At 45.5% G+C, this 27,797-nt stretch overlaps 1 protein-coding gene across 1 annotated transcript; it reads left to right on the top strand.

The window, feature by feature from the left end:
* Window positions 1-3,198: 3,198 nt before the first annotated feature.
* On the top strand, window positions 3,199-26,269 carry UBXN7 (UBX domain protein 7). The gene is made up of 10 exons (XM_039727969.1): window positions 3,199-3,350; window positions 5,937-6,004; window positions 8,752-8,817; window positions 11,101-11,213; window positions 16,804-16,950; window positions 17,338-17,428; window positions 18,466-18,593; window positions 18,962-19,355; window positions 19,797-19,876; window positions 21,411-26,269. The coding sequence occupies exons 1-10, from the start codon at window positions 3,229-3,231 to the stop codon at window positions 21,570-21,572; spliced, it is 1,371 nt and encodes a 456-aa protein (XP_039583903.1). The 5' UTR covers window positions 3,199-3,228; the 3' UTR covers window positions 21,573-26,269.
* The last annotated feature ends 1,528 nt before the right edge of the window (window positions 26,270-27,797 follow it).

Raw genomic sequence — 27,797 nt, 5'->3', positions numbered from 1 at the left:
CACATTGTGTCCCTGTGCTTGGACACACTCAGATCCTCAACAGGGAAATTATTGATCGCTCAGCTATTCTTAAAAAATCTTTATCGAATAAACCTTTTGAACAAAAAGAACCTACAGCAATTATATTTCCAGTAGCATGTGCCTGTGTGGGAGATATTTGCTAAAACCCGACCCAGAACAGGCAGAGCTGTGCTGGTTTCCTCCTCCTGACACCTTTTATGTTTAGACACATGTTTTATGCTCAACACAAGAGAACCCCTCTATGCTTTCAAAAACGAAAAAGAAATAGCCTGCTGTGCTTCAGCCATCCACTGTTAAGTGGAGTTTTGAAGTTTTGTTTTTACCTTTAACAGAATTTAGGGTTCCATCTAGGAGTGTGTGGAGCTTGTCTGGCCGATGCTGCTGTGGTGTGACAGGTGCTCACACCTCAGTGCTTTGTGTTAGCAGCTTTTTCAGCTCACAGTTGTATGCAGTCACTCTGTCTGTGGGGAAAAGGCTGAGGGAATGCTCTGCAGCATCAGGGATGAGGAGAAATAGACACTTTTCTTTGATCCTGGTGGCAGAACTGCGTTTCTTTGGTGCTCTCATCCAGGAAAGTACTGCTGAGAGAATGTAACTCCTGTGTGTCTTGCTGCCTTTGAGTTTCAGTTTTCATGTTTTCCAGCTTCTGTTCTGCATTAGTGTGAATTTCACGTAAAGTGTTAGCAAGTTCTCTTCACAGTTTAGTCAGACAAAACAATCCTTTTCCAGCCCCAGAACCAAGGTCACCATTGCAGCTTCAAGCCCAAAATGTATAAACAGAAGGGAATTGAGAGCAGACTGAGAGGGTGGGACTGCATAACCTGGAGCTGGAATTGGACAATTAACCCCAATATGGAAATGGACCAAAACTTAAAAACAAGTGAAAACTCGTGGCCTTCATCCATCTTGGGTGTAGCCACAGCCAGGCTCTTGTACTGCCCAAGGTGTGTCCTTTGAAGGCCTTTTAATAAATCCCTACTTTATTTCTTTAACTCTGTCTAGCCTCTGTTCTAGGTAGCCTCTCTAGGCATCAGTCTTCCCCAAGGAAATGATGGGATAGCTGTGAAATTTGCTTTGAAACTTGACAAATCTTTAGAATTTTCTGTTTTGCAGCACGAGGACTGAAAGCTTTGATAAGCTGGCCCTTCGAATGATGAGGAATCAGTGAAGGCATTTGCTGTATCAGTGTCTCTTTAAATACTAGCAGAGGGTTGAATTATCATTTTTCTTCCAGCTCTTGCAAATGAATGGCTTTGCATGACTCTGCAGGGAGGTGTGCAGTGGTGTGTTTGTGTTCCAGGCTCACAGGTGTGGTTTCATTGCTACAGTTAACATTTAAAAGTGCTGAAAATGCCCAAAAAATAGTTTGAGTGAAGAACCTGAACTTCTCGTTGCTGTTTTGGGATGTCACTAGTTTTTATTGTGCACTTTCTTCAGCTCAGTTAAGGTGTTAAAAATACAGCTGCCTGTCATCCCAGCGTGCTTGTTGTGGCAGGTTGGGTGTTTTGGGAAACCAGTTCCCTCAGTCAGTTTGACTTTCCCCGTGGTTTGATGTGCAGGTTGTTTAGAACTGATGGATCTCCACAGTTTCAAAGTGTATTCTGTGTTCAAAGCTGAGCTTCTTGAGTCTTTCCCAGAAAACCTGAGAAATATCTGAATGTGTTTTGCCCAGACTGATGTTGTCTGTGAGCCTGGTTTTGGGCAGAGTGTTGTTGTCATTTTGGTGACTTGCTGTGAAGAATTCCTACAGATCCCAAAGCTGCTCCCAGACTGGTTCAGCTGCATTTTACCACTCTTCCTCTCTACCAGCCTTTCTAAAGGAAAATCAGCTCTTTGGCAGTCCACCATCTATGGAGAAGGTGCTGTAAAGAGTTGGTTTGCAGGAGAGCTTCTTCTCCTGAGGGAGCTTCTGCTGATGGGATGGTTTTTGAGGAGAGGTTGGGACATAGAGGCTGATCCTCTGAGGAAAAACTTACAGGTGATGTTAGGAACTGTTGCTTCATCTTGAGCAGCAGCATCAAAACTGGGATTAGTTGCACTTTAGATGTTCAAAGGCAGTCTGGACAGGGCCTGAAGCATCCTGAGGTTGTGGAAGGTGTCCCTGCCCATGGCAGGGTGTAGAACTGGATGAGCTTTAAGCTCCCTTCCAACCCAAACTGTTCCATGACTCTGTGATTTGAATAAATGTTAGTCATTATACAAAGAACTCTGTAGAAGAGTATTACTTTCTCCCTCTTGGCTGCTTTTTTTTTTCCCCTTCTTACATAAACTGAGCTTCTGCTGGTTTGATTTTGCCTTTCAGCAGAATCAGTAAATCAGAGTGTCTTTTCTTTCCTTTCTAAATGTCTGTTACAAGTGGATAAAAAATTTTAGCAGCTGATTTAATATTCTTCCTGTTCAAATGTTAAGTCAGGTTTTCATTTTTCTTTGTGTATGCCTGCTTGTGTTGGAAAATCCGTAGAATTGTGGAATGGTTTGGCTTGGAAGGGACTTTAAAACTTGTCTTGTTCTACCTGCTGTGATGGTCAGGGACACCTTCCAATGTCCCAGGGTGCTCCAAGTCTGTCCCTGGACACTTCCAGGGATGGGGCAGCCACAGCTTCTCTGGGCAGCCTGTGCCAGGGCCTGCCCACCCGCACAGGGAAGGATTTCTCCCCAGTTTCCCATCTAACCCTGCCCTCTATCCGTGTGCACCATTCCCCCTTGCCTGTCCCTCCATCCCTTGTCCCACGTCCCTCCCCAGCTCTCCTGGAACCCCTTTAGACACTTGGAAGAGGCTCTAAAGTCTCCCTGGAGCCTTCCCTTCTCCAGGTGAACACCCCCAACTCTCCCAGCCTGGCTCCAGCCCTCACAGCACCTTGGTGGTCTCCTCTGGGCTCATTCCAACAGGTCCATGTACCAGGAAAATGTCTGACCTCTGGAAGGAAATCCAGATCATGCTGAAACCCCTCAGATGGCTTCCTCTGGGTTTTCAGTTGCTGACAGGAAGAAGCCTGGCAGTCCTGACTGCAAGCATTCCCTTCCCCCTGAGCTGTGTACGTTTGTCTCCTTTCAGAGTTGTGCTTCAGGGATAAATGGCAGCTGATGAACTGTTCCTCCTAATTATTAATGCTTTGAGAGAAAAATAAGCTGTTCCGGGCGCTTCCAGTCAAAACGCTGAGATTTCCCTTTGCCATTCCAGGTGCCAGCGAAAGCGTGGGGAAGCACATGCTTGAAGCATGCAACAACAACCTGGAGATGGCTGTCACCATGTTCCTGGACGGAGGAGGGATAGCAGAGGAGCCCAGCACCAGCTCGGCCGCGGTGTCTGCCGCCCGCCCGCACCCCGAGTACGTACCGGGCACGGCTGTGCCAGCCTGGCCCTGCTGCCCCTGAGATGGCACTGTGCCAGGCACAGCCAGCCAGGCAGCTGCCGCTTCTCACCATGCTTTGGTCTTGTCAATTGATTGCTCCAGTGTTCTGGTTTGTGGGTCTCTTGCACTTGAGAAGTTTCCTGGAGCTGTCACCTGCTGTTTTGTACAAACAAAGCCCAAGTTGTTAAAGTTGGGATCTGGTAATAAGAGAGTTCTATTTTTAAATGCTTCAGCAATCTTGCTTTATACTGATTTGGCAGTTAGAGAGTTCTCTTGGTTTGGTTTTTGTAAATGAAGCCACCTTGCTCCCATTTCATAAATTCATAGAATTTAAGGTTGGAAAAGACCTCTAAGATCACCAAGTCCAGCCATCAACCCAGCACCACCACCACGTTCACCACTAACCTATGTCCCCACTTGCCACATCTGTATGTTTATTGAACTCCAGGGGTTGTGACTCCACCACTGCCCTGGGCAGCCTGTGCTGGAGCTTTACAACCATTTCTGTGAAGGCACAGCCAGCCAGGCAGCTGCCGCTTCTCACCATGCTTTGGTCTTGTCAATTGATTGCTCCAGTGTTCTGGTTTGTGGGTCTCTTGCACTTGAGAAGTTTCCTGGAGCTGTCACCTGCTGTTTTGTACAAACAAAGCCCAAGTTGTTAAAGTTGGGATCCGGTAATAAGAGAGTTTTATTTTTAAATGCTTCAGCAATCTTGCTTTATACTGATTTGGCAGTTAGAGAGTTCTCTTGGTTTGGTTCTTATAAATGAAGCCACCTTGCTCCCATTTCATAAATTCATAGAATTTAAGGTTGGAAAAGACCTCTAAGATCACCAAGTCCAGCCATCAATCCAGCACCACCACCACATTCACCACTAATCCATGTCCCCAAGTGCCACATCCACATGTTTATTGAACTCCTTCAGGGGTTGTGGCTCCACCACTGCCCTGGGCAGCCTGTGCTGGAGCTTTACAACCATTTCTGTGAAGAAATTTGCCATAATATCTACACAAACCTCCCCTGGCACAACTTGAGGCCATTTTATCTCATCCTGTTTCTCCTTACCTGGGAGAAGAGTCTGACTTGTGAGGGTTTTATAGTGGTGGTTTAACCAGTTTGGCACTGGAAAGGCCAGGCCTGTTCACCAGTTTGCAGAGGAATCAGCAACTTCAGCACCTTTATCAGCCTCTGACACATCAGATGCCTGCAAAGGGAAGAGAATTTCCCCTTAAGCACAGCAGAGAGTCTCAGTGCTGCCTATTAACGTGACTGCTTTAGATAAAGGGAATATCTTGAGTGGTATAAATCACATTCATTAAATATGGTAAGTTAAATGTAAGCCAGGCTTTTGTCCTTATGAAAATCTTCCACTCAAGGAAAAATACAGCTGACTTACAGAGGAAAATCCTCGCCCATCATATTTCTGAAGCACATGTGTAAATTTAAATTTAAATGATCCTTTTAATGCTAACCTTTATAGCTGATGTGAGGTGCCTTCCCACTTGAACCATTAAAATAGGTATATAGGTTAGTGTTCTTATTTCTGGACAACTTGTGGCACATCAGTGACTCCAGATTTTTCTTGGAATACTTTCTTTTTTATACTCAACACCTTCCAGGTGCTGATCAGCTCAGTGTTCCTCCTAGGACAAGAGAACAGTAAATGTGCAAATGGAGAGTAACTAGCTGCACAGAGCAATCAAAGATGTGGAGGGTAAGAGCAAGGTCAGTGCATCCTGCTGACATCCTGAGTTCCCTTTTGAAACCTTTATGGTCAAGAGCTGCAAAGTGCACTCTTCACACCTTGGAAGTCTGGAGGAAGAGGGAGTTCATGGACAGGATGTAGCAATGGATGAATCCTTCTGCACAAAGATCCATGGGCCAGGTGGCCACACTGTTGTCACAGAGATGCTTGTGATTTCTTTGTGATTTCCTCTCTTCTCCTAATTGTAGTTTTGGATTACCTGTAAGTGTCTGCAAGTGTAACTGACTGAGCTGTTGGCTGTGAGGGAGCTCAGTTATGTAAACCAAGAGCTGCTTCAGAAATGGGGGAAAATGCCCATCTTCACCTGGTTTTCCTCCTTCTGGAAAAGAGTGTGACTTTCAGGTGGAAGCAAAAAGTCTTCTGACAGACAAAAGCTGATAATCAGGAAGATATTTTTTCCTGTGTAGCAGCAAGGAAAGTGGATTATTTAACATCTTTTGGTAAGGTTTTAAAAACATCCAAGTTCTAAGAAAGTTATTCAAGAGCAAAAAATGTTTAAATATAGATTGACAGAGCCTGGAATCAAGTCACTCAGGGGTTTGTATAATGTTTTATCAAAGGTCATCCATGCCAGCTCTCAGTGCACAGGGTACCAGGTCCAGCAGCAGTGCCCTGAGTGGGGACAGATGCTCCCTTGAGTCCCACTTAATCCCAAAACTCCTCATTCTGTGCAGTGGTGCAGCAGCATCTTTAACTGGTTCAAGCTGCAGGAGCCTTGGAGCATAATGAGATGTGGTTTGTACAATATTTGGAATATTATATCTCTGATTTTTCTTTTGTTTCTTCTCCTTTGATAGGGATGAAGTACGAGCTCCAATTCCTCAAAAGCAGGAAATCTTAGTAGAGCCTGAGCCCTTGTTTGGAGGTAGGCTTGTGTTCTTATTTTGTTTCTGTTTTCTTTACCTTGAGGTGACCTAAGTGACAAAAGAAAATCAAAACGTGTTGAATATGAAGAAATAACACCATTAGTACTGAAAACCTCACACACAAGGGATGCTGTATTCCCAGGGGTGCTAATTTGCTACACAAATTTTGTTTCATGAGATGTTGTGAGGTGGCAGCCAATTAACTTAATTAAGTATACATCTGGGGGCCCAGAACTGTGGGGTACTGCTGTGGAAATGTTTGAGGTGCTGGGATGGAAGATGGATTCTTGGCTTGTCCTCTTGAAAATGAAGGGGACAAATGCCTGATGACAGATCAGAAATAAGGGCTGAACTCTGGGATTGCTCATACCCTTCTCCATTTCTCATGCAGGAATTTAATTTGCTCTTTAAGCTGTGCTGTGCAGCTACTTTTCTTGTCCCTGTCCTTCTCACGTGGGCCAGGTCATTTCTGGGCTGGTCTTTGCCATGTCAGATGGATTGAGAGCTTTGCCCTTTTCACCAAGGAAGGCTGTGCAAGTGCTTGTCACTGCAGTGGTCCCACACCATGGGAAATGCTCTTTCCTGTCATTTAGCTCCTGTGTTAGAAAGGAGAAGGAGGCTAAGCTTCAGGTGTACCCTGGAACTGATTTTTTCTTGTCTGTTTTTCAGTATCAGAAAGGTGTTTAGCCAGGATGTCCAAGCTGAGGGAGGTACAGAGGGAGCACACAGTGCCAGGCAGTACAGATGCACACCACTTCCCTTTTTGCTGGACTTGCACTGGTAGCAATATTAGCTTTTCTAGTTTTAGTGCTTTTTAGCAGTTTTTTTCCTGTCTGTTTTGGGAGCTGGAAAATTTTGACTCCTTTAATATGCTTCAGTCCCATCAGAAAATGTTTATTCCTTAGATAGACTATGAATCACTGAAATGGACTAACTTAGCTTCTGCGTACCAATGTGAGATGCATAAAGTGCCAGCAGTTTGAAATACACACTTAATTTGCATTTGGGCAAAAAGAGAATGACATACAAAGTATCTGCTTTCATTGAAGTGTTTTGCACCTCTGTGAGCTTTATTGATATATTCATGACATTCCCCTTGCTGCTGAAAGGCCATGCTGTCAGCAGCAGTGAAACTGGACTCTGAAGGTCTCAGCCATGAGATGCAGTGACATGAAAACAAGGACACACTGTGTTTATCTAATCCATGCACTTCCCATCCTACCTGGATTTTGGAAGAGGGGAGTTTAGTAGCAGAGGAGGGCAGTTCTGCAGCAGGAAGTGTGCATCCAGAGGAAGATGCCCTGCTGTGCCTGACTGATAGAGGAGCTCCCTGCACTTTTTCCTGTGGCCCAACAGCGTTTTTGACAAAGATCTGTTCACTCCTGTGGGTTATTAGGATTCAGATGTGCTGATCCTAACACTTGATGTTCTTACACCTACCTGTTCCACACTGATCTCAGTCACACTGCCACTGCCTGTGCACTGACCTGTGTCAGTGATTCCCTCCTGGCACTGTCTGATCCAGCAGTGCCACTTGTGTTTCTGGCACAGAGCAGCCTGACAGAGTAGCTGAACCTGAGGAGATAATTAGTCTCAGCTCTAGGCTTACAGCAGGGGAGGTGGCAGTTTCTGTTTGTAAGCTCAGGTTTTTTCCAGCTGAAGAAGTGACCCTGTGTATTTGTGCCCTGCTGGATACGTGGATCCCATCATGCAGTACAGAGGATCCTCCTGCATTGCTGAGAGCCTCTTCACCTGTGCTGCCTGGCAGGGACAAGCTGCTTTTGCTGAAGTGGTCCTTCAGTTGCTCTTCCAGCTGAGTTTAAGCTGTTCTCAGGTTGGCTTGTGCCTAAGCACTCAGGGTGAAGGAGACCTTACTCCCTGGAGTTGAGAGGTGTTATTCCCCAGCATATTCCTTGTTCAGATTTGTTTCTTTTTCCGTGATTGGCTGTATCATCACATTTCCATTGGATGTAGGTTGTATTTATCTTACTTTAATTTGTTTGTCATTTATTATGTCTTGTAGCAATTGGGCTTTGAAAGTTCTGTCTTTCAGTTGATGGGAAAGGAGATAAGTAGCTGGAATAATCTTGGCAGGCAGTTGTGTTTTCCTTCCAAGTGCAGTGCTTGTGCTGTACCTTAGGACTTCAGTGGGACTTGAGGGTGCTGTTTCTGATACCTTGCTGGGCTCTCTGTGCAGCTGCAGATAATAATTTCTCATGGTTTCCTTGCAAACAGCAATGCTGGGTCTACTGGAAGAGTGTGGCTGTTCAGTCCAGCCAAGAAGTTGGGACAGGATCAGGACAAGAGTTTAGAAAAAACAAATGTGCTTCTTAATTTAAAAAAAAAAATGTAATGGAATTTAGCCTTTTGAAGTTTTTCATTCCCTTGAAGGCCTCGGGTAAAATTTTGACTGGAATTGTGACAAGGTGATGCTGTGACAGCACTGCCATTCCATGCTGAAGGGTCTTGGCAAGCCCATCAGAAGGGGCTTTAAGCCTCTCTGTATTGTTGATACATGTTTTATTTCTGGATAAAGGTTTGCTGGAGGAAAGATGTGTTAGGAAATGGAATTTACAAATTACCTTCTGCCTATTTCCATCCATCTCCAGCCCTTCCCAATGACCTCTACTCCCACACAGTCCCTGCTTGGGATTCCTATTCTGTTTTCCTACACATGTGATGGAAAGTTCTAGTATGCATTATTTTGGTAATATACTTTTGAAATAATTGTTTAATTTTTTTAAAGCTCCTAAAAGACGCAGACCTGCTCGCTCAATATTCGATGGCTTTCGGGATTTTCAGACAGAAACCAGTAAGTGTCTACAGATCAGTAAGCCTGATATTTTATTTTATTACTTTTAATGCAAATAAGATGGAGAAATAATTCCTGTTGTAGGCTAGGACAGCTTTCAGTTGTTGAAGCATTTTTAAATTGCCAATTGTGTACCAGGATACATTATTAGAAGTATAGAATCATCATTATGATTAGCACAGTGTATTCTGTCTGCTTCGGTGTTGCTAATTCTCAAAATCCCTTTTTCTTCTAGAGGGAACTGAAAAGGGGGAAGAATCCTAACAGCCAAGTGGAAATTAAATTAATCCACTGGATATTTCTTGGCTAGGCAGTGGACATTCTGGCACTTGAATTACATTGGAGTAGCCCTGAGGCTTCCTCCTTGAGCACGAGGTTCTTGTGGCTTTAATTGCTGTTTGCCCTTGCCAGTTCATGACCAGAATCTCCAGCTGCCAAAGCACTGGCTGTTATTTCACCCAGGAGCACAGTGTATTCTGTCTGCTTCGGTGTTGCTAATTCTCAAAATCCCTTTTTCTTCTAGAGGGAACTGAAAAGGGGGAAGAATCCTAACAGCCAAGTGGAAATTAAATTAATCCACTGGATATTTCTTGGCTAGGCAGTGGACATTCTGGCACTTGAATTACATTGGAGTAGCCCTGAGGCTTCCTCCTTGAGCACGAGGTTCTTGTGGCTTTAATTGCTGTTTGCCCTTGCCAGTTCATGACCAGAATCTCCAGCTGCCAAAGCACTGGCTGTTATTTCAGCCAGGAAGTGTCACAGAATGTGATTCTGTGACAGCACAGCACCAGGTGTTTCACATCTGGGTTATGGCTGTCATGCTGATGTTGCTGGAGCGTTCCTGAGGTGTAACCACAGAATCAGGAAAGTTGGGAAAGTCTTCTCAGACTGAGTCCCACTGTTTTCCCAGCACTGCCAAGGCCACCACTGCCCCATGTCCCCAGGTGCCACATCCACATGTCTGTTAAATCCCTGCCAGGGCTGGACAACCCTTTCCATGAAGAAATTGTCACTAATATCCAATCTCAGCCTCCCCTGGCGCAACCTGAAGCTGTTTCCTCATCCTGTCACTGGTTACTGGGGTCCATGGACCATGTTCCACGCAGTCAGGGGTTGGCTGCCAAGCTGAAAACAGGTGTTGTTAGTTACTTTCTCTCCCCTTTTCCAGTAATGATGAGCACAACAAGTATTGAGATCACTGGCAGCTTTGTCAGTGAAAATGCACCATACCCTTAATCAATACCCTTAAATTTTTTGTCACCATCTTGCAGCCTGGACTAGCAGAGAGTGTTCCAGCCTATAGCAGGAGGGGGTGCAACTGGCTGATCTTTAGGGTCTCTTCCAAACCAAACCACCCTGTGATTCCACTCTTAAGACATTTAGAGATGCCCAGCATGTGAGAGATACACTGTGAGGGTTTATGGTGAAACTTTATCATGCTTTTTGGCAGAACTTGACAGGTGGACATCACTGTCTGGCTGTCTCTGGAAAAGCAGCCCTGGCTGTGAAATTCCAGGTTATCTCCTGGCTCCTAGGGCTGCTCCACAGGGATGCTTTGTTCCCTGTGTGTCTGCTGAAGCATGGTTTTTATGCTTTGGCCCTTCCACAGTGGAAAATTTTTGGCCATGGCATGGTTATTGCCCATTTCAGCTGACCTGGTTCCATCAAATACATCATGTATCTGCTGTGATTCACCTTTGTTGTCCATGGTCCTGTCTGAGTGGGAAATGTGTTCTGTATTATTTCAGATGGAATCGATACTCTTTAAAAGAAACATCCAAAGAGATTTCTCCATGCAGACTAAATCTGTTTGTTTCTTTTCTGTGGGATTGTCTCACAGCCAACTAATGGAAACAATACAATAGAAATATTCCTTTTAAAAGTTATATTGCTATAATCCAGCTCAGTTTCCCATTTAAAAGCATCCCTGGGGACAAGTTACATCTTTTTTTTGACTCCTTTGTTTTCAAATATTGGTGTGTGACCCCTCAGGTGTATTAAGATGTTGTTTAAAAGTGAAAGCACATAAGAAAGCTGAGGCAGGGAGGTTCAGCCCTTACACACCAGCTGATCTTATTCAGCGGGGTCTAACCCTGGGACTCTGTAGGAGATATCCCAGGATTTGCACTCACTAGCTACCCTAGCCCTGTTCTCCCCAAACCTCCTAGGAGCTGGAGGGAATTTCACCCCAGCAGCTCTGTGTTTGAGCACTTGGCCAGTGATGGGTGGCCCTTGTGAGTGTGTGTAGTGTAACTCTGTCCCTCTCCTCCTGGGGCCGTGCAGTCCGGCAGGAGCAGGAGCTCCGCAACGGAGGGGCCGTGGACAAGAAGCTGACGACGCTGGCAGATCTCTTCAGACCTCCCATTGACCTGATGCACAAAGGCAGCTTTGAAACGGTGAGAGCTCACCTCTGGGAGCACAGGGGAGGGTGGCAGCGTGGATCCATGGCTGGACAGTCAGGAGGTTGCAAAAGGCTGGGCAGTGATAAATGTTTGATGGACTGCGTACGGGAATGTTGGTGATGTGTTGAAGGACTTCACTGATGATGGTGTCACCTGGAATGGACCCATAAGGATCATCCAGTACAACTTCTCACCATGCAGACCACGTTGTTTTGTGTTTCAGTATCAGTGTGGCAAATCACATGTGGTGGAAGGCTTCAGTGAGCAAGGGAGGCTGGTCACAATGGGAAAATTGCATCCCTTGAACTGTCTCCACAGAGGATACAGAAAAAGCTGGAGTAAGATTGTTTTGGATAGATAGGTGAGGGAGGACCTTGCAAGGGACAGTGTGGTTTGCAGCACAGCCCTGCTGAGAAGCTCAGGTGGAGTTAACATGGCTGAGTGGCTTCTGATACCTGAGTGAGTAGAAGTATTTGAATGTGTCTTTGCCATCAAGCCACAGCTTCATCCTCAGTGGAGATGTTCTATAAAATCACAGTGGTTGTCTTTTACTTCTGGTGGTTCTAGGGAAACTGTCCCAGAAATACAGGAAGCTGTCAGCTTTAAACAATCTCAGGTGTCACTTTCCCTGACTATGTAGGCATGTGTGGATCTATCCCTAACTTGTTATGATGTGGATCCATGACTTAAGTAATGATTAGAGAACATGCAGATTGGTATATATTTTTAAATTTTGAGTCCATAATTTCCAGATATTTTTCAGAAATTCCAGTTACTGCTAAGCTTTCTCCTGGTCACTTCTGAATAGATGAGATTGATGATGGAAATTATTATTTTTACTGCATGAGAATGCAAAGTAATGATTAAATGGCGCACTACAGTTGGAGAACCAACTGCACAAGTCTGCACAAGTGACTGACTGAACAAAAATGTTATTTACCTTGTTTTCACATGTGCCTTGACTGCTGTGCACAAGTGCTAGAGCACTGCTAGAGAGCTTTTGGTGAAACACTGTGTGCCTTTATGGAGTCTCCAGCTCTTATCCCATTACCCTCATCTCTCTTTTTATGCTTCCCAAATCACCAGGGAGCAGTTGCCTTGTCACTAATTCCTGTGTCCTGAGGGTGCCCTCCCCAATCTCCCTAACAGAATTCCAGCTGTGAGAGGATGCTGGCAGAGAGCAGCAGTGTCCACCTTGGGAAGGAATTTGGTGCAGTGGGAGCAGGGGAGCAGCCTGAAGCAGGGTTTACTTTAAAAGATGTGTTTCAGGTCTTGCAGCTGATGGTGCTTGCTGAGCCTGGGGTCCAGAGCTGTTGTGAAACCACCATATATGTGGTTAAAGGCACAAGTAAGGGGAATTCACATGGCAGCAGCCAGTGCTGCTGCAGGAGCAGTCAGCAAGTGCCCTCTGAGCTCTGCTGTGGGGTTTGAGATGGGTGCTTGTCTCACCTTGACTCTTGCTGGAAACATATGAAGAGTTCAGCAGTGTTGATTGTGGCATCTGTCACAGTCAGAAGTAGTGTCAGAGAGTGAAATAACTGATTGATGGATTTGTTTGTCCTAAAGTTTCTGCATTCTTACTCAGTCCTGAAAGGTAATTAAAAAAAGTGGGAGGGCTGGGGTTGGGGAAGGGGTTTGTGTATGCTCACATTGCCCTGTTCTGTGCAGTACCTGCACTCTAAAGACCTGCACACTTCCTGGTGTTGGCACTCACCTTGCTGTGTTCTTGTACAGTTCCTTGTGCTGTGGGATACCCTTCATTTCACACTGATGCTCCTCAACTTCATTGCAATATAACTCTTCACACCTTCACACTGTGTTGACCATTTCCCTTTGCATTTTACCTTTTCTGACTGCAAACTGCTCTCCTGCTTCAGCCTGGGATGGTGTAGGGCCTCAGTGACCACAGTCTCCCAAAATTCATCTCTAGCAAGCTGCTGTTGGCTTCTCCCTTCTTTGTATGCTGAGATAAATTGATATAAACCATATGATAAAGCAGAGATGCTCATCACATTCCAGAGTATCAAAGACTAAATCCTGCCATTGTGATGCTCTTGTAGTTAAGGTTTGATGTAAGTGGGGTTTTCTTTCCAAGGTTGGTGTGTGGTGTGTTCCAGCCTCTGGAGGGGTGTGCAGGAACACTGCTGGGGTTGAGCCCTGCACATTTATCAGAGAACCATTTAGGCATTTAGAATTTAGGGCTTTGTTGGCAGGAGTGGTGACATCTGGTCTTGTGTATCTTTGTTGCTCATCATCTGTTGCTGCTCTTTGGGTACTTTAAGGTTGGTTTTTTGATAGTAAGTACATGTAATTATCTTTAGTTTTCCCCAAGAAACCTCTCTTTTCTTGAGTTACAAGGGAGCTTTGTTACCAGTAAGGCCCCAAAAGTTGCTGTTTCATTTAAACTTAGTAATACTACCTTTAGGAATAGGTGAGGTTAAGTCCATGGCAGAAAATTTTTGAGTGTTGAATGACATTGTTTGGGTTTTTTTTTACCTGCTATATATGAAAAAGCATTGTGCTCCACATGCAGAACAGCTTATGATCACTGTACTTGTAAAGTTCAGTGTATGACTGACTAAACTAGAGTTCTCCCATTAATGTGGACTCTGTTAGTGAAATAAGTAAATTGCACATCAAACATGTCTGTTAGAGAAGAGTGTGGTTTTGTTCTCATCTCAGGCTGCTTTCAAGAATTGCAGGTGTTCTCTCTGTATGCCTGTGATGTGAGGGATGACTGAATTTGAGGGGGACACACCAAATTGACTTAGCATGCACTTCTTGTGGGCAAGGATGGTTCTGGTGTGTGCAGTTCTGTGCTTAACACTCAGCAGGGTTTCAGTGAGGTGACTGAATGTCACATTGCAGAGTTTCAAGTCTGTCTATATGATTTCCTTTTCCCATTTAACAATAACCTTTTTTAGCTGCTCCCTGCTTTACAGCTGAGACTGAGGGTTTTTTTGTTTCTACTTGAAAAGCAGCAATCATGTGGAAGCTGGCCTGGTCACTGTATTCAAGTGAATTAATTACCTGTACATAAGGTGCTCCTGGCCTGGTTTGGTCAGCACAGCTGCAGGTACAGCTCAGCAGTGGCTGGGTGCTGAAAGGATCTGTGCCCTGCCCCAGGTAGGAAGGAGAAGTATGACCCAAAGAGGAGATTTCTTGTTTGATAATGTCCTGCTCTGACTCTCTGTCAGCTGTTATCTTCCCCACTGAGTCACACAAATGTCCAGAGAATCACAAGGTGCTGGCTCCACTTCCTTCTTCTCTCTGCTGCCTTGAAAGGATTGCATTTCAACAAAACTGAGCCAGCAGGAACCACCCCAACATTTCTAAACCATACATGTTCAGAGAAGTCAAATGAGAGGAAAACTTATTTTTAGTAGTGCAGGAGCCAGAGTTACACAGGGAGATCCAGCACTGAGCATAAACCAGTTCTCACAGATTGTCTCACCAGGTTGCTGGTTTGCTGCCCTAAGTTGTAAGGATGTTGGGCAGAAAGGGTAAAGGCACACTTAGGAGAGATTGGATTGGTTTGGGTTGGTTTTTGCATCTGGCTCCACTGGCTCTGCTCTCAAAGAGTGGCTGTCCTGTACTGCCTGTATGTGGGCTCTGTGAGTGCCTGCACTGGCCTTTATACCTTTGGTGTTGGAAACAGAGGATCTAAATCCATCAGATCCCAGCTTTTGGGATACACAGGCCAGCTCTGGAGCCTTCCCTTGTTGCCTTGTCACATACCAAAATGACCCTAATGTAATATAATCTCCAAATCCAGAGTGTTTGTTCTCCTCACTCTGTTGTCCTTCCACCCCCTCAGAAGAAGCCCTTGAGCTGTGTAAGAGCTGTGTGTGTGAGAGAGCAGCAGTTTAACTGTGTCCTTTTAAATTTGAAATCCAAAGCTTGCTTTTAGAAAGAAGTTAAAAGTAGTTTCAAAAGCTCTGCCTGTTCTGCAGGTGGAAACTTAGTTTTGCAGATTTTCTTTGTGGAATTTCCTGCTTGCATCCTTCCAAGGCCCTCAGCTGGACAGAGCAGAGATAGAGCCAGAGGTTTTCATTAATATTAAAAGATACACAGAGTGAGGGTAGAAGAATGAGATGCACTTTCCTGCTTTGTAATTATGTATTTTTGGGAGTGTTCTTTTAACAGACTACCTGAGAACACAGGACTAAGGGATTCCAATTGACTTAAATAACAAGGATTTTTATTTCCTTTCAACTTGGGCAGTGCCTCTAGGCCTCACCTCATACTGGTTTCTTAGAACTAATTCTCAAGATGCAGTTAGCTTAAAACAAGTCCTTTAGATGAAAGCATGACAATTATATTTAAGACTCTTGCCAGTTACTTAGGTGTCCCCTTCCCCTCTTTTCTCACCTGGTGACCTGGATGCTGGCAGTGTAAATTTAGTGGTAAGTAGTTAGTGTGAGGCCCCTTGTGGGAATAGACTATTCCATGCTTCTACCTTCATTTTTTTTCCTTTAAGTAATACAAAAGCTGCCTCTGCAGGGCACTTGGCCACACAGAGTGACTTTGTAGGCTGAGATTCTTGCCTTGGTGAAGCTGAGTGTGTGGGGTTCACATGTCTGTCTGTCACACAGTGGACAGGCAGACTGTTCCAAACTGCGCTGGCTAAAATTCATTTCAAAAGTAAAAACTTTGGTTTGGGGAACAAAGTAATGCCCAAACAGCAAAATCTTGCATAGCATCCTGATTCCCCTATTTTTTTTTTAAATTAAAAATAAATACCTTTGAATTCCTTTGATTACCAGCAGGATGGTGAGCATAACTTTTAAAGTAATTTTTTTTTTGTAAAGCAAAGAGAGTTCCTATGCTAGTTCCAGTCTTTCCAGGTGGTAAGAGCATTCCTGCTGTTGATCTAGCCCTCTTTTTTTCAACAGGTATGACAGTTCAGCGATCAGAATTACATTCTTGATCAAACTCCTACCATTAACTTGCAACCAAGCAATCAGACAGTGCCAGCTTTGTGACTCAAACCAGTAAGATTTCTTCCTGCGCCTTCCTGTCTCCCTCCCCACTTGCAGTCTGGATAAGCAGCATCAAAAAAGGATGCCTAATTGGGCAGTTGGACAGTCACAGAGTAACTCAAAACTTGGAGAGAAAAAGAAAACACGCAGAGAAGGGGTCCTGTTCAATCAATGCAAGTCCTCTGTCAATTATGCAGCCTACCTAACTAGATGGTCCATGGGTTTATCTTCAGACTGAGCAGGTCTTTGTTGTCAGATCAGTGGGACTGACTACACTTCTCCCTGAATAAATACTTTATTCAGCATCACCGTGTGTGTCCCCCCTCTGAGTTGCTTTTCCCACCCTGTGCTTGGCTTGTTGAAATCCAGCAGCTCTGTTCATCGATGTGATTCTGTAATCCAACCAGGCTCATTTAAAGCAGATCCTCCAGCCCTGCCTTCTGTTTTGTGGGTGCCTTTTCACTAGCTCTGTCCATCCTCCTCACTGTGAAGGGGTTTGGTGGAAGGTCTGCCAGTGGTAGAAGCCATCTCTGATCATTGCTGGCATTGGTGCTGTCTGGCCCTTCAGCCTGGTCTAACCAAGCTTTTCCTTCTGCTTCCAGGCCAAGGAGTGTGGTCAGATGCAGAACAAGTGGCTCATGATAAACATTCAGAACGTGCAAGATTTTGCCTGCCAGTGCCTCAACCGTGACGTGTGGAGCAACGAGGCTGTGAAGAACATCATCAGGGACCACTTCATTTTTTGGCAGGTCAGAAAGTGCCTGGGGATGGATGTGTGGCTAACGTGGTGCCTTGATAGATGGGACGGTGGGAAAAAATGGATTTATTTGGAAAAGATGGAATTCTCCAGGTGATCCTGCAGAAAAGGTGTGTTTTGTGGAGTGTATGTAGTTTATGGATGGAGATGGAATTCCTGGATATGCATTTGAAGGCATAAACTGCCTTTCACTTGTGCAATCAAGGTGTTACCATGTAGTTTCTAATAAATGGAGAGCTACAGGCTTAATTCCAGCTCTCCATGACAACTGTGTGTACCATTTGCAGTTTCTACTGTAGAAGAGAGAAAAACTGTGCATTTTCAAGGTACAGATTGTTTGTGTCCCCTCTCCAGCCACTAATTTTGCCCAATTTTGTAGGTGTACCACGACAGTGAGGAAGGCCAGCGGTACATACAGTTTTATAAGTTAGCAGACTTCCCTTATGTCTCCATCCTGGATCCCAGGACAGGTAAGACAAGTGGCAGCTGCTTTGCCTGGAGTTATCCCATGGGAAGCACTGACAGTTATAGGCTGGAATTCCACTTCAGATTGTGTTACACTTGGCTGAAGAATCTCTTCAGGACTGACTCAGCATATTCCCAGAGGAACTAAGGGAATTAAACACCCAAAACTTGCAGAAATTTTGTGTATTTGAAGCTTGGCGAATATTTTGCTTAGAAAGTGAAAATAGTTCCATCTGGTGGAAAAACTCTGAATTCTTTTTTTGAAGTCTTTCAAAAGCTTCTTGAAATCGTGTGATGATTAACTACAATATTTGTAATTGCTACGTGAATCTGCTTTCTGCTCCTCCCACAGAGCTTTGTGAGGCTCAGCAATGACTTTAAATTGCTTCTTAATTTTGAAATACCATTTTAGCTTCAAATTTTTGTTTCATTTTGTTTGTTTTTTACCTGAACAGTCAAACCTCTCCCTCTTCCTCCAGCTCTTTCAAAGTTGTTGCCTTTTTTTTTTTTTTTGTATCCAGCAGCTTCTTTTATCATCATAGAATGCAGCTGCCTGGTTATGCAATGTTGGTCTGGTCTCCTGTTTCTAAGGACTGAAGTGATAGAGATGAGACCTCTGTGTAGTTGTCTTAAACCACCCAAAAATACATACAATTTTTAATATTGCAACTGAAGTTAGAATATTCCTCTTGCACTTTCCTTCTGGGAACAAATGCTGTTTGCCAAGGGTTAGAATCATTTTCACAAGAATGGAGAAATGCTTCTTCATAAACTCAGTGGTTGTGTTTTGAGGTCAAATTCACCATTCTGTGCTCACGTTGCCATAGGTTAAAAGAAAAGAATGGAAATAAACTGTGTCTGTATCCATGTCTGTCCCTTTTCAGGGCAGTGGAAGGAGGAAGCTCCATAATTATCAGGTGGTAGCCTGTGGGAAGCTGCAGTTCCTCAAACAGGGACTCTTGCAGCAGTGAGTTGGTGTGTTTGACCACTAAACTGCAGCGTTTTGCTGAAATTTTGTTTGATGCCACCTTTTGTTCCCTAGGCCAGAAGCTCGTGGAGTGGCACCAGTTAGATGTGACTTCCTTCCTGGACCAAGTGACCGGGTTCCTGAGCGAGCACGGCCAGCTGGACGGCCACTCCAGCAGCCCTCCCCAGAAGTGCTCCCGCTCAGTAAGTGTGGGGCTCCTCAGCCTGCAGGAACACTGGCCTGGGCTGCTCCAGCTCTCCTGGTGTCCCAGACAGACTCAAGGAGTTGTGCAGAGGTGTGCAGTAACACAGCATGCCAGGGAATGCCTTCTCCCAGAGTCACTGTTTGTGCTTTTGGCACTTGGTTTGGATTTAGCAGTCAGAGTGTGAAAGGAATATTGATTACTCCACGCAGAGCTCCAAGGAGAAACCATTAATTACAGCATGCCTGGCTTTCCCTGCTGTGCATTCCTGACAGGCTGAGTGGCTTCCCTTCTGGAAGATATCAGTCTTTTTGGTTTTCAGTAATCTCTGCAGGCAGTTGTGATGTGTGTGTTGTCTGCGTCCCACAGGAGAGCCTCATCGATGCCAGTGAGGACAGCCAGCTGGAAGCTGCCATCAGAGCCTCGCTGCAGGAGACCCACTTTGATTCCTCCCAGGCCAAGCAGGAGAGCAGGTCAGATGAGGAGTCGGAGTCAGAGCTGTTTTCTGGAAGCGAGGAGTTCATTTCTGTTTGTGGATCTGAGGAGGAGGAGGAGACAGAGATTCCAGCCAAGCTGAGGAAGTCTCCACACAAGGACTTGGGGCATAAAAAAGAGGAGAGCCGGAGGCCTCAGCCTGAGCCCTCTGCAAGGACTGAGCCTGGGACAGCATCAAACCACAGAGTGCTGCCCTGCATCGATGCAGGGGCACTGGAGGAGTCACCTGACAAGCCTGAAAGTACCTTCCGGGGCCTGGATGTGAATGGTAAGTGCCCCTTTTTTATTGCTTTTCTTCTGGCTTTTTTGCCTGAAACTGTTCATAGGCTGCCAAGCCTGCTTTCATCCCTTCCTTTAAAACTCCCCTCTGATTTCCTGCCTCCTTGCCAGCAGACATGTGAGTGATTCAAGAGCAGCAGTGCCCCAGCCTGCAGAGCCCTCTGGGTTCCCTAACTCGTGTCCTGCCCAGGAGTAAAATCCACTCAGGTGTAACTCAGGTGCTCTGGGCACTCTGCTGGGGTCAGTCACTGCTGCTTTGGAAGAGCCTGGTGTGTTTATCTTGAGCATTGTGGTAGAAATTTATCTCCACAGGCTGGAGCCTTGTGTTTGTCTCCAGTCCCTCACCCTGCTGTGCTGTCCCACCTAAAATCTACCCAGGAGCTCAGCTCAGCTGCCCTGGTGTTAACTTGTGATAAATTCATTTCTGTAGGACCAAAGGCACAGCTGATGCTGAGGTATCCAGATGGAAAGAGGGAACAAGTTTCACTGCCTGAACAAGCTAAACTTCTGGTGAGTGGACTTGATGGGAATCCTTGGAAGGATGAAACTGGAGAATTTCAGATCTAGTGGGAGAGGTGTATCCAGGGAGTGCTTGCACTGTGTTCCATGTCATTCCTCTCTGGTGACTGCTGGCTCTGTGTGTCTCCACTGCAGCTTGGGTTTTGTGTACACTCCAGTGTCTTCCTCAATCCCCACACTGATCATTTCTATTATGAAATGACTCTAAATGGCTTTTGCATTATTGTTAATTACCATTAAATGCTCTCAGCTTTCTCATTTCTGGGGCTTTGTTTCTTTGTTGGTTCCCATGGTAAAATCAAAGGCAAAACTCCTCATTCTCCATCTCTCCCATCATACTTCCACTCTCCCTTGTTGGAGCAGACTTTGGAGGAAGTTCTCCCAAAACAAATGCATTACAGAATGTGGTGGTTTTGCATGGCAGGTAGAATTTTGGTCAAATACTGTGCTTCAGGTGTGTCTCAGCTGTGCTTTAGGCTCCTTACCTTGGAGAAGTCCATGTGAATGGCATTTCCATCAAAATTCTCCAGGTGCTTACCTGGGAGCAGAGTGTAAAGAGGTTACTGTGCTCCTGCTTGCCATGAGTTTTCAGGAGACAGTGGCCAGTTAAGCTCATTAAATGTAGTCAATCTACAGCTGGAGTCATAGGGAAGGCAGAAGCACAGCTCATCAGAAGGATTTTGTGTAGGTTTGGGAGAAAAGTGTCTGTCCCTTACAGAAAATGGGGCTATTGCCTAGCCAGCAGCTCTAGGAATGTACAGTATCCTCAGCCCTTGTTCTCATCCTTGACTCTTTTGCTTGAAAATAAAAGGAAAAAAAAGCTTGACTGCCTTTTGAATGCAGCTTGTTAAGTAAATTTGCATATATTATTAGACATATAACACTTTTGAATACTTAAGCGATTCATTTAGGCAGTACAAAAGTGGAATATTGAAATAAATCCTGACTTTTGCTTTGGCTCCTTTGATTGACTGGAAGTCAAAGGAAATTTATCTCAGCATATGATTTTCCTTCTGCTCTACAGTCAGCAGAGAAATTTAGCTGAGTCAAGGTTTGTGGGTAAAGACATCTTCTGGTTGCAGAGCTGAGCAAGCAGCATTTGTGCTCATCTCATGTGATCTTCTGGAGCCTTTCAGTCAGATCCAGGTTCAGTCTCAGGTGTTTCTTTGTGAGCATCATTTCCATACTGATTTTTTTCAGCCTTTAGCTGCTTCCATTTTAAAGCTGACCAGAACCAGCAAAAAGAAATTGCTTAAGGAGACAGTTGCACTTCAGGAGTTTTAACTGATGGCACTCCCCAACAGTGGTTTTAAAAATGTTTTATTTTTGATCATTGTGTTGTTACTGATGAAGCAGTGGCTTTCTTACACACGTTGTTTCCAGGAGGTGCTTATGCTCCCAATATTGCCATGATGCCCTTTCTTCCACTCTAGAAAATTAAAAAAAAAAAAGGCAATACTTTTTAAAGGAAATTTTGTTCCCATTGTGACCTCTGTGACACTGGCTTGCCTTCCTTTCTCCCCAGGCCCTTGTGAAGCACGTGCAGTCCAAAGGATACCCCAACGAGCGCTTCGAACTGCTCACCAACTTCCCTCGCAGGAAACTCTCCCACCTGGACTATGAGATCACGTTACAGGAGGCAGGCCTGTGTCCTCAAGAGACTGTCTTTGTGCAGGAAAGGAATTAGCACTGTGGCCTGAGTTCTCCCAGCCTTCCTCCCTCTCCTCTTTGCCTGGGACAGGAGTCGTTCAATATGCAGTTAAGGGTCGTGGGATTGCAGTGCTGGAACCAGGCAGCTGGCTGGCCCTTCCTTCTCCCTCCTCCTCTCTCTCCCTCCCTTCTCCCTCTCTAGTGACCAAATGAGAGTGCTCAGAGTTTTATTTTCTTCCTCAGCTGCAGAGAGCATTGGGAAGAACATCTTTCCTCTGCTTTCCTGGAATAAAGTAAAACAGTGATCTGTGTATCCAGCATGCTGGAGCTTGGAGTGGCCATAATACACAAAACCCTTCTCGCTGCTATTCTTAAATCTGTTTTGTTTAATTTATTTTTGAGAAGAGTGTGTGGTGAGGCATGGAGGCATCTCTCTGTAAGGAGAGGGCATCACCTTCAGGACAGTCTTTCCTTTGTTTGGATTCCCTACACAAAAGGTCTCCATTAACCTTCCAGCCTTCTCTTATCCAACACTCTGGTTTTGGAAAGGAGTTGGGTTGAGCCATGCTAAAATGCTCTGCTCCACCTAATTCAAAGGCCTCTAGATTGCCTGCATGTTTTCCTCCTGCTTTAAATTGCCAGTGGACATAGTAAAAAAACCAGCTAACCCCCCAGAAATCCAGCTGTGCTCCATATGGGACTGACTGCTTGGCCCAGAGGGAGAGCTGTGTGTCCAGGGCTGGAGCAGAGCCAGCTCCTTGGAGGGGGTGGGTGGATTATCCATCTTCTCTTCCCAGCATCCTCAAAGTGTCTCCTTACTTGCTCTCAGGATTTTGCAAATAACAAGGGTACTGTAAAAGTTTTGGATTCTCTGAACACACCTGCCACAGAGACCTGACAGTCAGTTGGCTTTTTTCTTTTTTTTCTAGGAGTGAGTGGCTTTACAGGGGTTTTACAGCACTGACAGCATTGAACATCAGTTCTTGCTTCATGAAACACTTCCCAGCCTGGTGGCTTGAATTCCCTGGGAAGGTTTTTGTTCTATTTCTGTGTTCATCCACTGTCACTTACCTCTAAATTTGGAGGGCTGCATGGAAGGCTGCTCCTTGGTGCAGGCTTTCCTTTCAGCTCTGGAAGCTGGCACCACAAGTCAGTGCCCTGGATTTCCTCCAGGGTCTTCTCTAGACATGGAGCTCTTGGCCAGTTGGTGTTTCAGGAGATGTTCCAGTGGGACACGAGTTAACTGGCACAGCCCTCAGCACAGTGTGGTGGATTTGTGTATTTACAGCTAAAAACTCAGTTTAACGTGGTCTTCAATCACTGAGGAGGAAGGCACATGGGACCTGGCATAACTGCTGACTTTTTCTGCCTCTCTCAGATGATTGTCTCTGTTAAAGACTTTAGTAGTCAGAAATTTACATATTCCAGTTTTTCAAGATATTTTGCCTTTGATTTCATACTAGCATCTGTACTTTGAAACCTTTAAATGCAAGAAATCACAGAAAATGTCTGGCATTCCCCATGAAAACTTCAGCTCACAGCTGTCTCCTGCTCCTCATTGAGGTTTGACATGTAATCATGCAATTGTAGAAGTTGATTTCCCTTTCTGCTGCAGGATGTAGTGTCAGGAAAGCAGAATCTCATCTCAGTTTCCTGACCAGTGGTTGGTGTGACACCAGATGTCATCTTTGGTTTGTAAAGACCCCAGGTGTGGAGGCTGCTCCCAGCATGGGGAGGTGAGGGGGGAGCTCGTGTTTGGCCTGTGGAGCAGCAGTGGCACCTCTAAAGTGAAGCATCCTTTAGTTCCTGGATATCCAGGTCCCTAACCCCCATTTCCATGTAGCCCTGCAGCTTCTGAAGCAGCTCCAGCTGTCTGGAATAACCAGTGCCAGGTGTGATTTATTGGCACCTTCCCTCCCCTGCCCCTCCTGGGCCTGCTCCTGTGTGTGGGGCTGGGCTGAACTCTGAGATGAGACCAGGAATTGCCCAGACAGGGGAAAGAAGACAGGGAAGTTGAACATTGACACTGAAAATGGCATTTTCTCGTGGTTTCTAGGAGTTTGTTCTGTTCCAGGAAACGGTTGGAGTTTTTATATCTGTTTCACAGTGTAGTTTTTTCTCTCACCTTTCTTTTGCTTTGCTTTGAAAGCAAGAAACAGAGAAAAAAAGTTTTTAAGGAATACCTATCCCTGCATGTGGCTCTTCTCTTTGTTCATTCCTTTCTCTCTCTCCTTCCCAATCCAAACAAACCCAGTGTCACACATCAGCTGTGCTGTGGGGGCTGAAAGCTGATGAAAAACTGCACCAGCCAGGATACAACCTCTTCAGCTCTTCATGCCTTTGGAGGAATGTGTTTTGCTGGCCTGAGGAATGTGGTTGAAAACACAAATCAAGTCCTGCCTGGGCCAGGACAGCTCGTGGCAGTGAAGGTGATGGGTTGGGCAATGTTTAAAGAGCCTTTAAAGAGTCACTTCTAGATGTGAAATCTGAAGCTCAAATTGCCTTTGCTGGAAAAAATGTGTTAAGTTTGGTTGGGAAATACGACGTTGAGCTGTGAAGGACAGAGGAAACCAATCCTTCAAAAGCTGTGGTTTGTGGCTTCCTGTGGGTGTCCCTGGGTCAGGATTTGCTGCAAGGGCTGGTAGGCAGCAGGGGAGCAGCAGTGCATGTAGGCAGTGCAGGTTTTTCTGAGTGGAGAACTGTCAGGGCTGTTGTGTTTGGAGCTGGAGCTCCTTGAGATGTTCCCTTTGCTGTGCTCTTCATCTAACCCAGCTCTGTTTTGGGATGTGGAGCACCTCCCATTTGGTCACAGCCAGGATCCTGGAACAGAAGGGGAAACAAGCTCTGCCTTTCCCTGCCAGGTGCAGCTGACACATTCACTTCCCACTTCAGAGGAATACAGAAGGATTTTGGATCTTTCTGGTGCTGCATGATCTTAAGTCAAGCTGACTGACCCACTGACCTAAAAAGGGCAGGTAGAGGCTGGGCCAAACCTTTCTGGCCATACTTGTGTTATTTTTTTAGGCTTTGAACCAAGGTCTGTGACTTTGATGATTTCTGACATTCATGGACTACAGTGCGTTGCTTTTCCTGCTAAATCAGTTCAGTTAACACCACTGATCTTAAAGGATTGTCAGGATCTGCAGGTGGCCTTGTAAATACAGTTGTCTGTAAAAGGCATCCAGAGGTACCATTATTCCTAAGTAGATCTAAAGAGGAATTTTCCATCAGCTCTTCCCAGAGCTCCCTGACCTTCTCCTCACTGTTAGGGGAAGTGACACCCCTCCTTTGTCCAGCTTGTGTTTCACAGGGTCCACGTCCTTCAGAGCTGGTTTCTACTCAGCTTGCCCTGGCACTGGTGCTGAGGTTTGTACCTCTGCAGAAAAACTGGGTTTGGTGCAGGTTTTAGTAACTCAGCCTCTCTGCTGAAGGGTCTCAAATTCCTGTTCCTGCCACAGCACCGAGCTTCTTCACTGGCACTCGAGCAACAAGGGCTAAATTAAAACCAGCTTTCTTTTGGGGCAGGGCAGCATTTGGGCTGTTTGTCAGGTAGCAAACACTGCAGAGATGCTTGAAACATGGTAGTTTTTTGGTAAACCACATCAAAACGAAATATGAACATAGGGACCTGTGTAGGAATGTCTGTGTGAACGGGAAGATCTGTATCATTTCAGGGCCTCATCACTTCATTTTTATTCCTTTCTAGTTTGTTCTAAATGTCACTATTTTCTTCTGGTTTAATCCCTGTTTAGTGAAGTTGATAAAACAGGCAGTCTGGTCCTTCAGGTCTGGTCCAAGAGGAGAAGGGGTGGCAGGGATATGCTTTAGGTGGGTGAAGGGCAAAGCTGCTGCCCTTAAGATGGCTGTGCCTCATCTGGCTGTTCCCACAGGCTCAAATCCAGCCTCTGCTCTCCCTCACCCTATTTATTTATTTTCACAAGTGATTTTCTCTAAGTGGAACAGGTCCTTTTTCAAAGGCAGCACAGACTGATGCTGAGCCCTGCTCTGGCTGCATTGTTGGAAGCACCCACAGGCCTGTGTGGATTTGGAGCTGCTGAGGTTAATGGATGCCCTTTCTGTGCTGACTTTTCTCCTGTCTCCTGTCCTTGGGATGCTTGGTGTCTGTGCAGTCCCAACAAACAGAGCCATATCTATTTACACCCACAGGGCTTCAGTCAGAGACTGCTGCCCCTGACAGCAGTGCCTCGGGTTATCCACTGTGTTCCAGGGGCACCTTGGGAGGGAGGGAGGGAGGACAGAAACTGGGGATTTGACAGATCACTGGGAGTGTCTGCAGAGAGAGAAAAGTCACTTTGCAACTGCTTGTGAAATGGTGCCCAGATGGAAGGTGTGGAACTGAAACTGCTTGGAGCAGGGATGAGGTGCTATTTTTATAGACCAGATTTATATGAAGAACATCTGGGTAAAACTCAACTCAGAGACACCAGACTCTAGGACAGATGATTTTTTAAAAAATGAGGCTGTTTCCTGGAACTGGGGAACATCCGGTTTCTAAGGGACAGCTTTTCACAATGGTCAGTTTATCCAATAATTGCAACTTCACATGGGAGGAGGGAGAGGAATAATTTGGAAGTTTTCAGCTCACTGTGCTGGGAGGGACCAAACTCAAGGAAACCTCTGATCTATATACACAACTGCTGCATTTTTTATAAATATATGTAAATGTCCTATTGTAATATTTGATCCTGGAAATAAAACAAACTGTTTTCAGTAGCTTTCTTCAGCTCTTGGTTTTTTGGAGTTGGGGTTTATTTGTTGGTTTAGTTCCAATGGAAGTCTGTCCCTGTGTTATTTGTGGAGCTGCTGAGTTTTTCCTTGAGGATACTGGGCTAGAAGGATAAGGAGCTGTTGATGACAACACTGCCCAAGAAAGCTTCAGGCTGTTGTAGAGGATAGAAAATCTTGAAGTGGGACAAACTTACAGGACCTTGAAAGGAAAAATACCTGAATGAAAACTAATAAAGAGGCAGGGCTAGGATTTTCCATCCTTCCCAATGGAAGAGCAGAGGAAATGGGGCTCTCTGTTCTGAGCTGTCAGTGTCCTGGTACAGGGGTGGCAAGGCAGAGCTCTGACTTGTGCAGTTGAGTTTGGGTTCCCTGGGATGTTCCTGTCGTGGCCTGGTGTGAAATGCTGAGGAGCAGGGGCCCTTCTGGACCAGGACTCTCAGGTACAGTGAGAAACAGAAATTAAGAAATCAATTTTGGGTCATCCCCGTGTTCCTGACTGGAGGTAGGTCTCCACTGTGGAGCTCAGCCCCTGCCTGGTCTTGGAGCTGGAAAACCCTGAACTCTTCACGCAGCCTAGGAAAATATCTCCAGTTCCAACTGAGTCAGGAATCTCTTTACATCAGTCTGCAGGTCAAGGAACTGCAGGGATACCTCAGACTCAAAATACCTCTTGGGTTTCATTTACTTATTTTTCCTTTCTGTACACTTCCAACTTTTCATGGGGTTGATTTATCTGGATTGTAAATTCAGGTGACATTTGCAAGCCCTAAAGGGAATATTGTGTTTCCTCAGCCAGTTCCAGCCACAAACACCCTGCAGGGCTTGTCTAAGGGGATTTTGGAGAAGTCTTGGCTGAGCAGTGGCACAAACAGGTTTGCAGATGCTGAGGAGGGCAGAGACCAGAGGGTGCTGAACATCTTCCATCCACTTTCCTTCTCACAGGTCAGACTCCCCTCAGTCTCTTTGGTTCTCCTTGAAGCCAAGCCACTCTGGAAAGCCAGCCTGCTGTGCAGTTCCCCCAGCCCCACAGGAGCCTGGGGAAGCACAGGGCAGCAGGGAGGTGAAGACCCTCTGCAGCTGTGAGGAACCAGAGCAGGACCTGGCCAAGCTGGAATTGTCTTAGGTGGGACCACATTTGGCTGCACCAGGACTGGGTGAGTTGGCAGCAAGCTCCTGGTTGTGCTGGCACTTTCACAGTAACTGGTGTGAGAAAGGCAAGCACGCAGCTCCTCACGTGCAGGGCTAAAATTAGCCCTCTATTAGGATTATTCTTATAAGGAAAAGAGCAGCAATCCAGGGAAGAGTCAGCCAGATGCTTCACACTTCCTGGCATGGGGTTTTCTGTGGGAGATGATGGAGCAGGTCATGTGTGTGGTGGGAACCTCAGATTGCTGTGACGTAGGAAAGGCACAGGACGAGGTTGCAAAACATTTTCTTCCTGCAGAGTGAAAAATGGGTTCCCCTCTTTCAAAGTGAAAATAGAGAGGAAGGAGAACTTGGACTCTGCTTGTCC

Source organism: Passer montanus, unplaced genomic scaffold (genome assembly GCF_014805655.1).
Source record: "Passer montanus isolate IOZ18808 unplaced genomic scaffold, ASM1480565v1 scaffold63, whole genome shotgun sequence".
Taxonomy (NCBI): domain Eukaryota; kingdom Metazoa; phylum Chordata; class Aves; order Passeriformes; family Passeridae; genus Passer; species Passer montanus.
The sequence above is the reverse complement of the archived record's forward strand: the minus strand, read 5'-3'. Positions and strand labels throughout refer to the sequence as shown.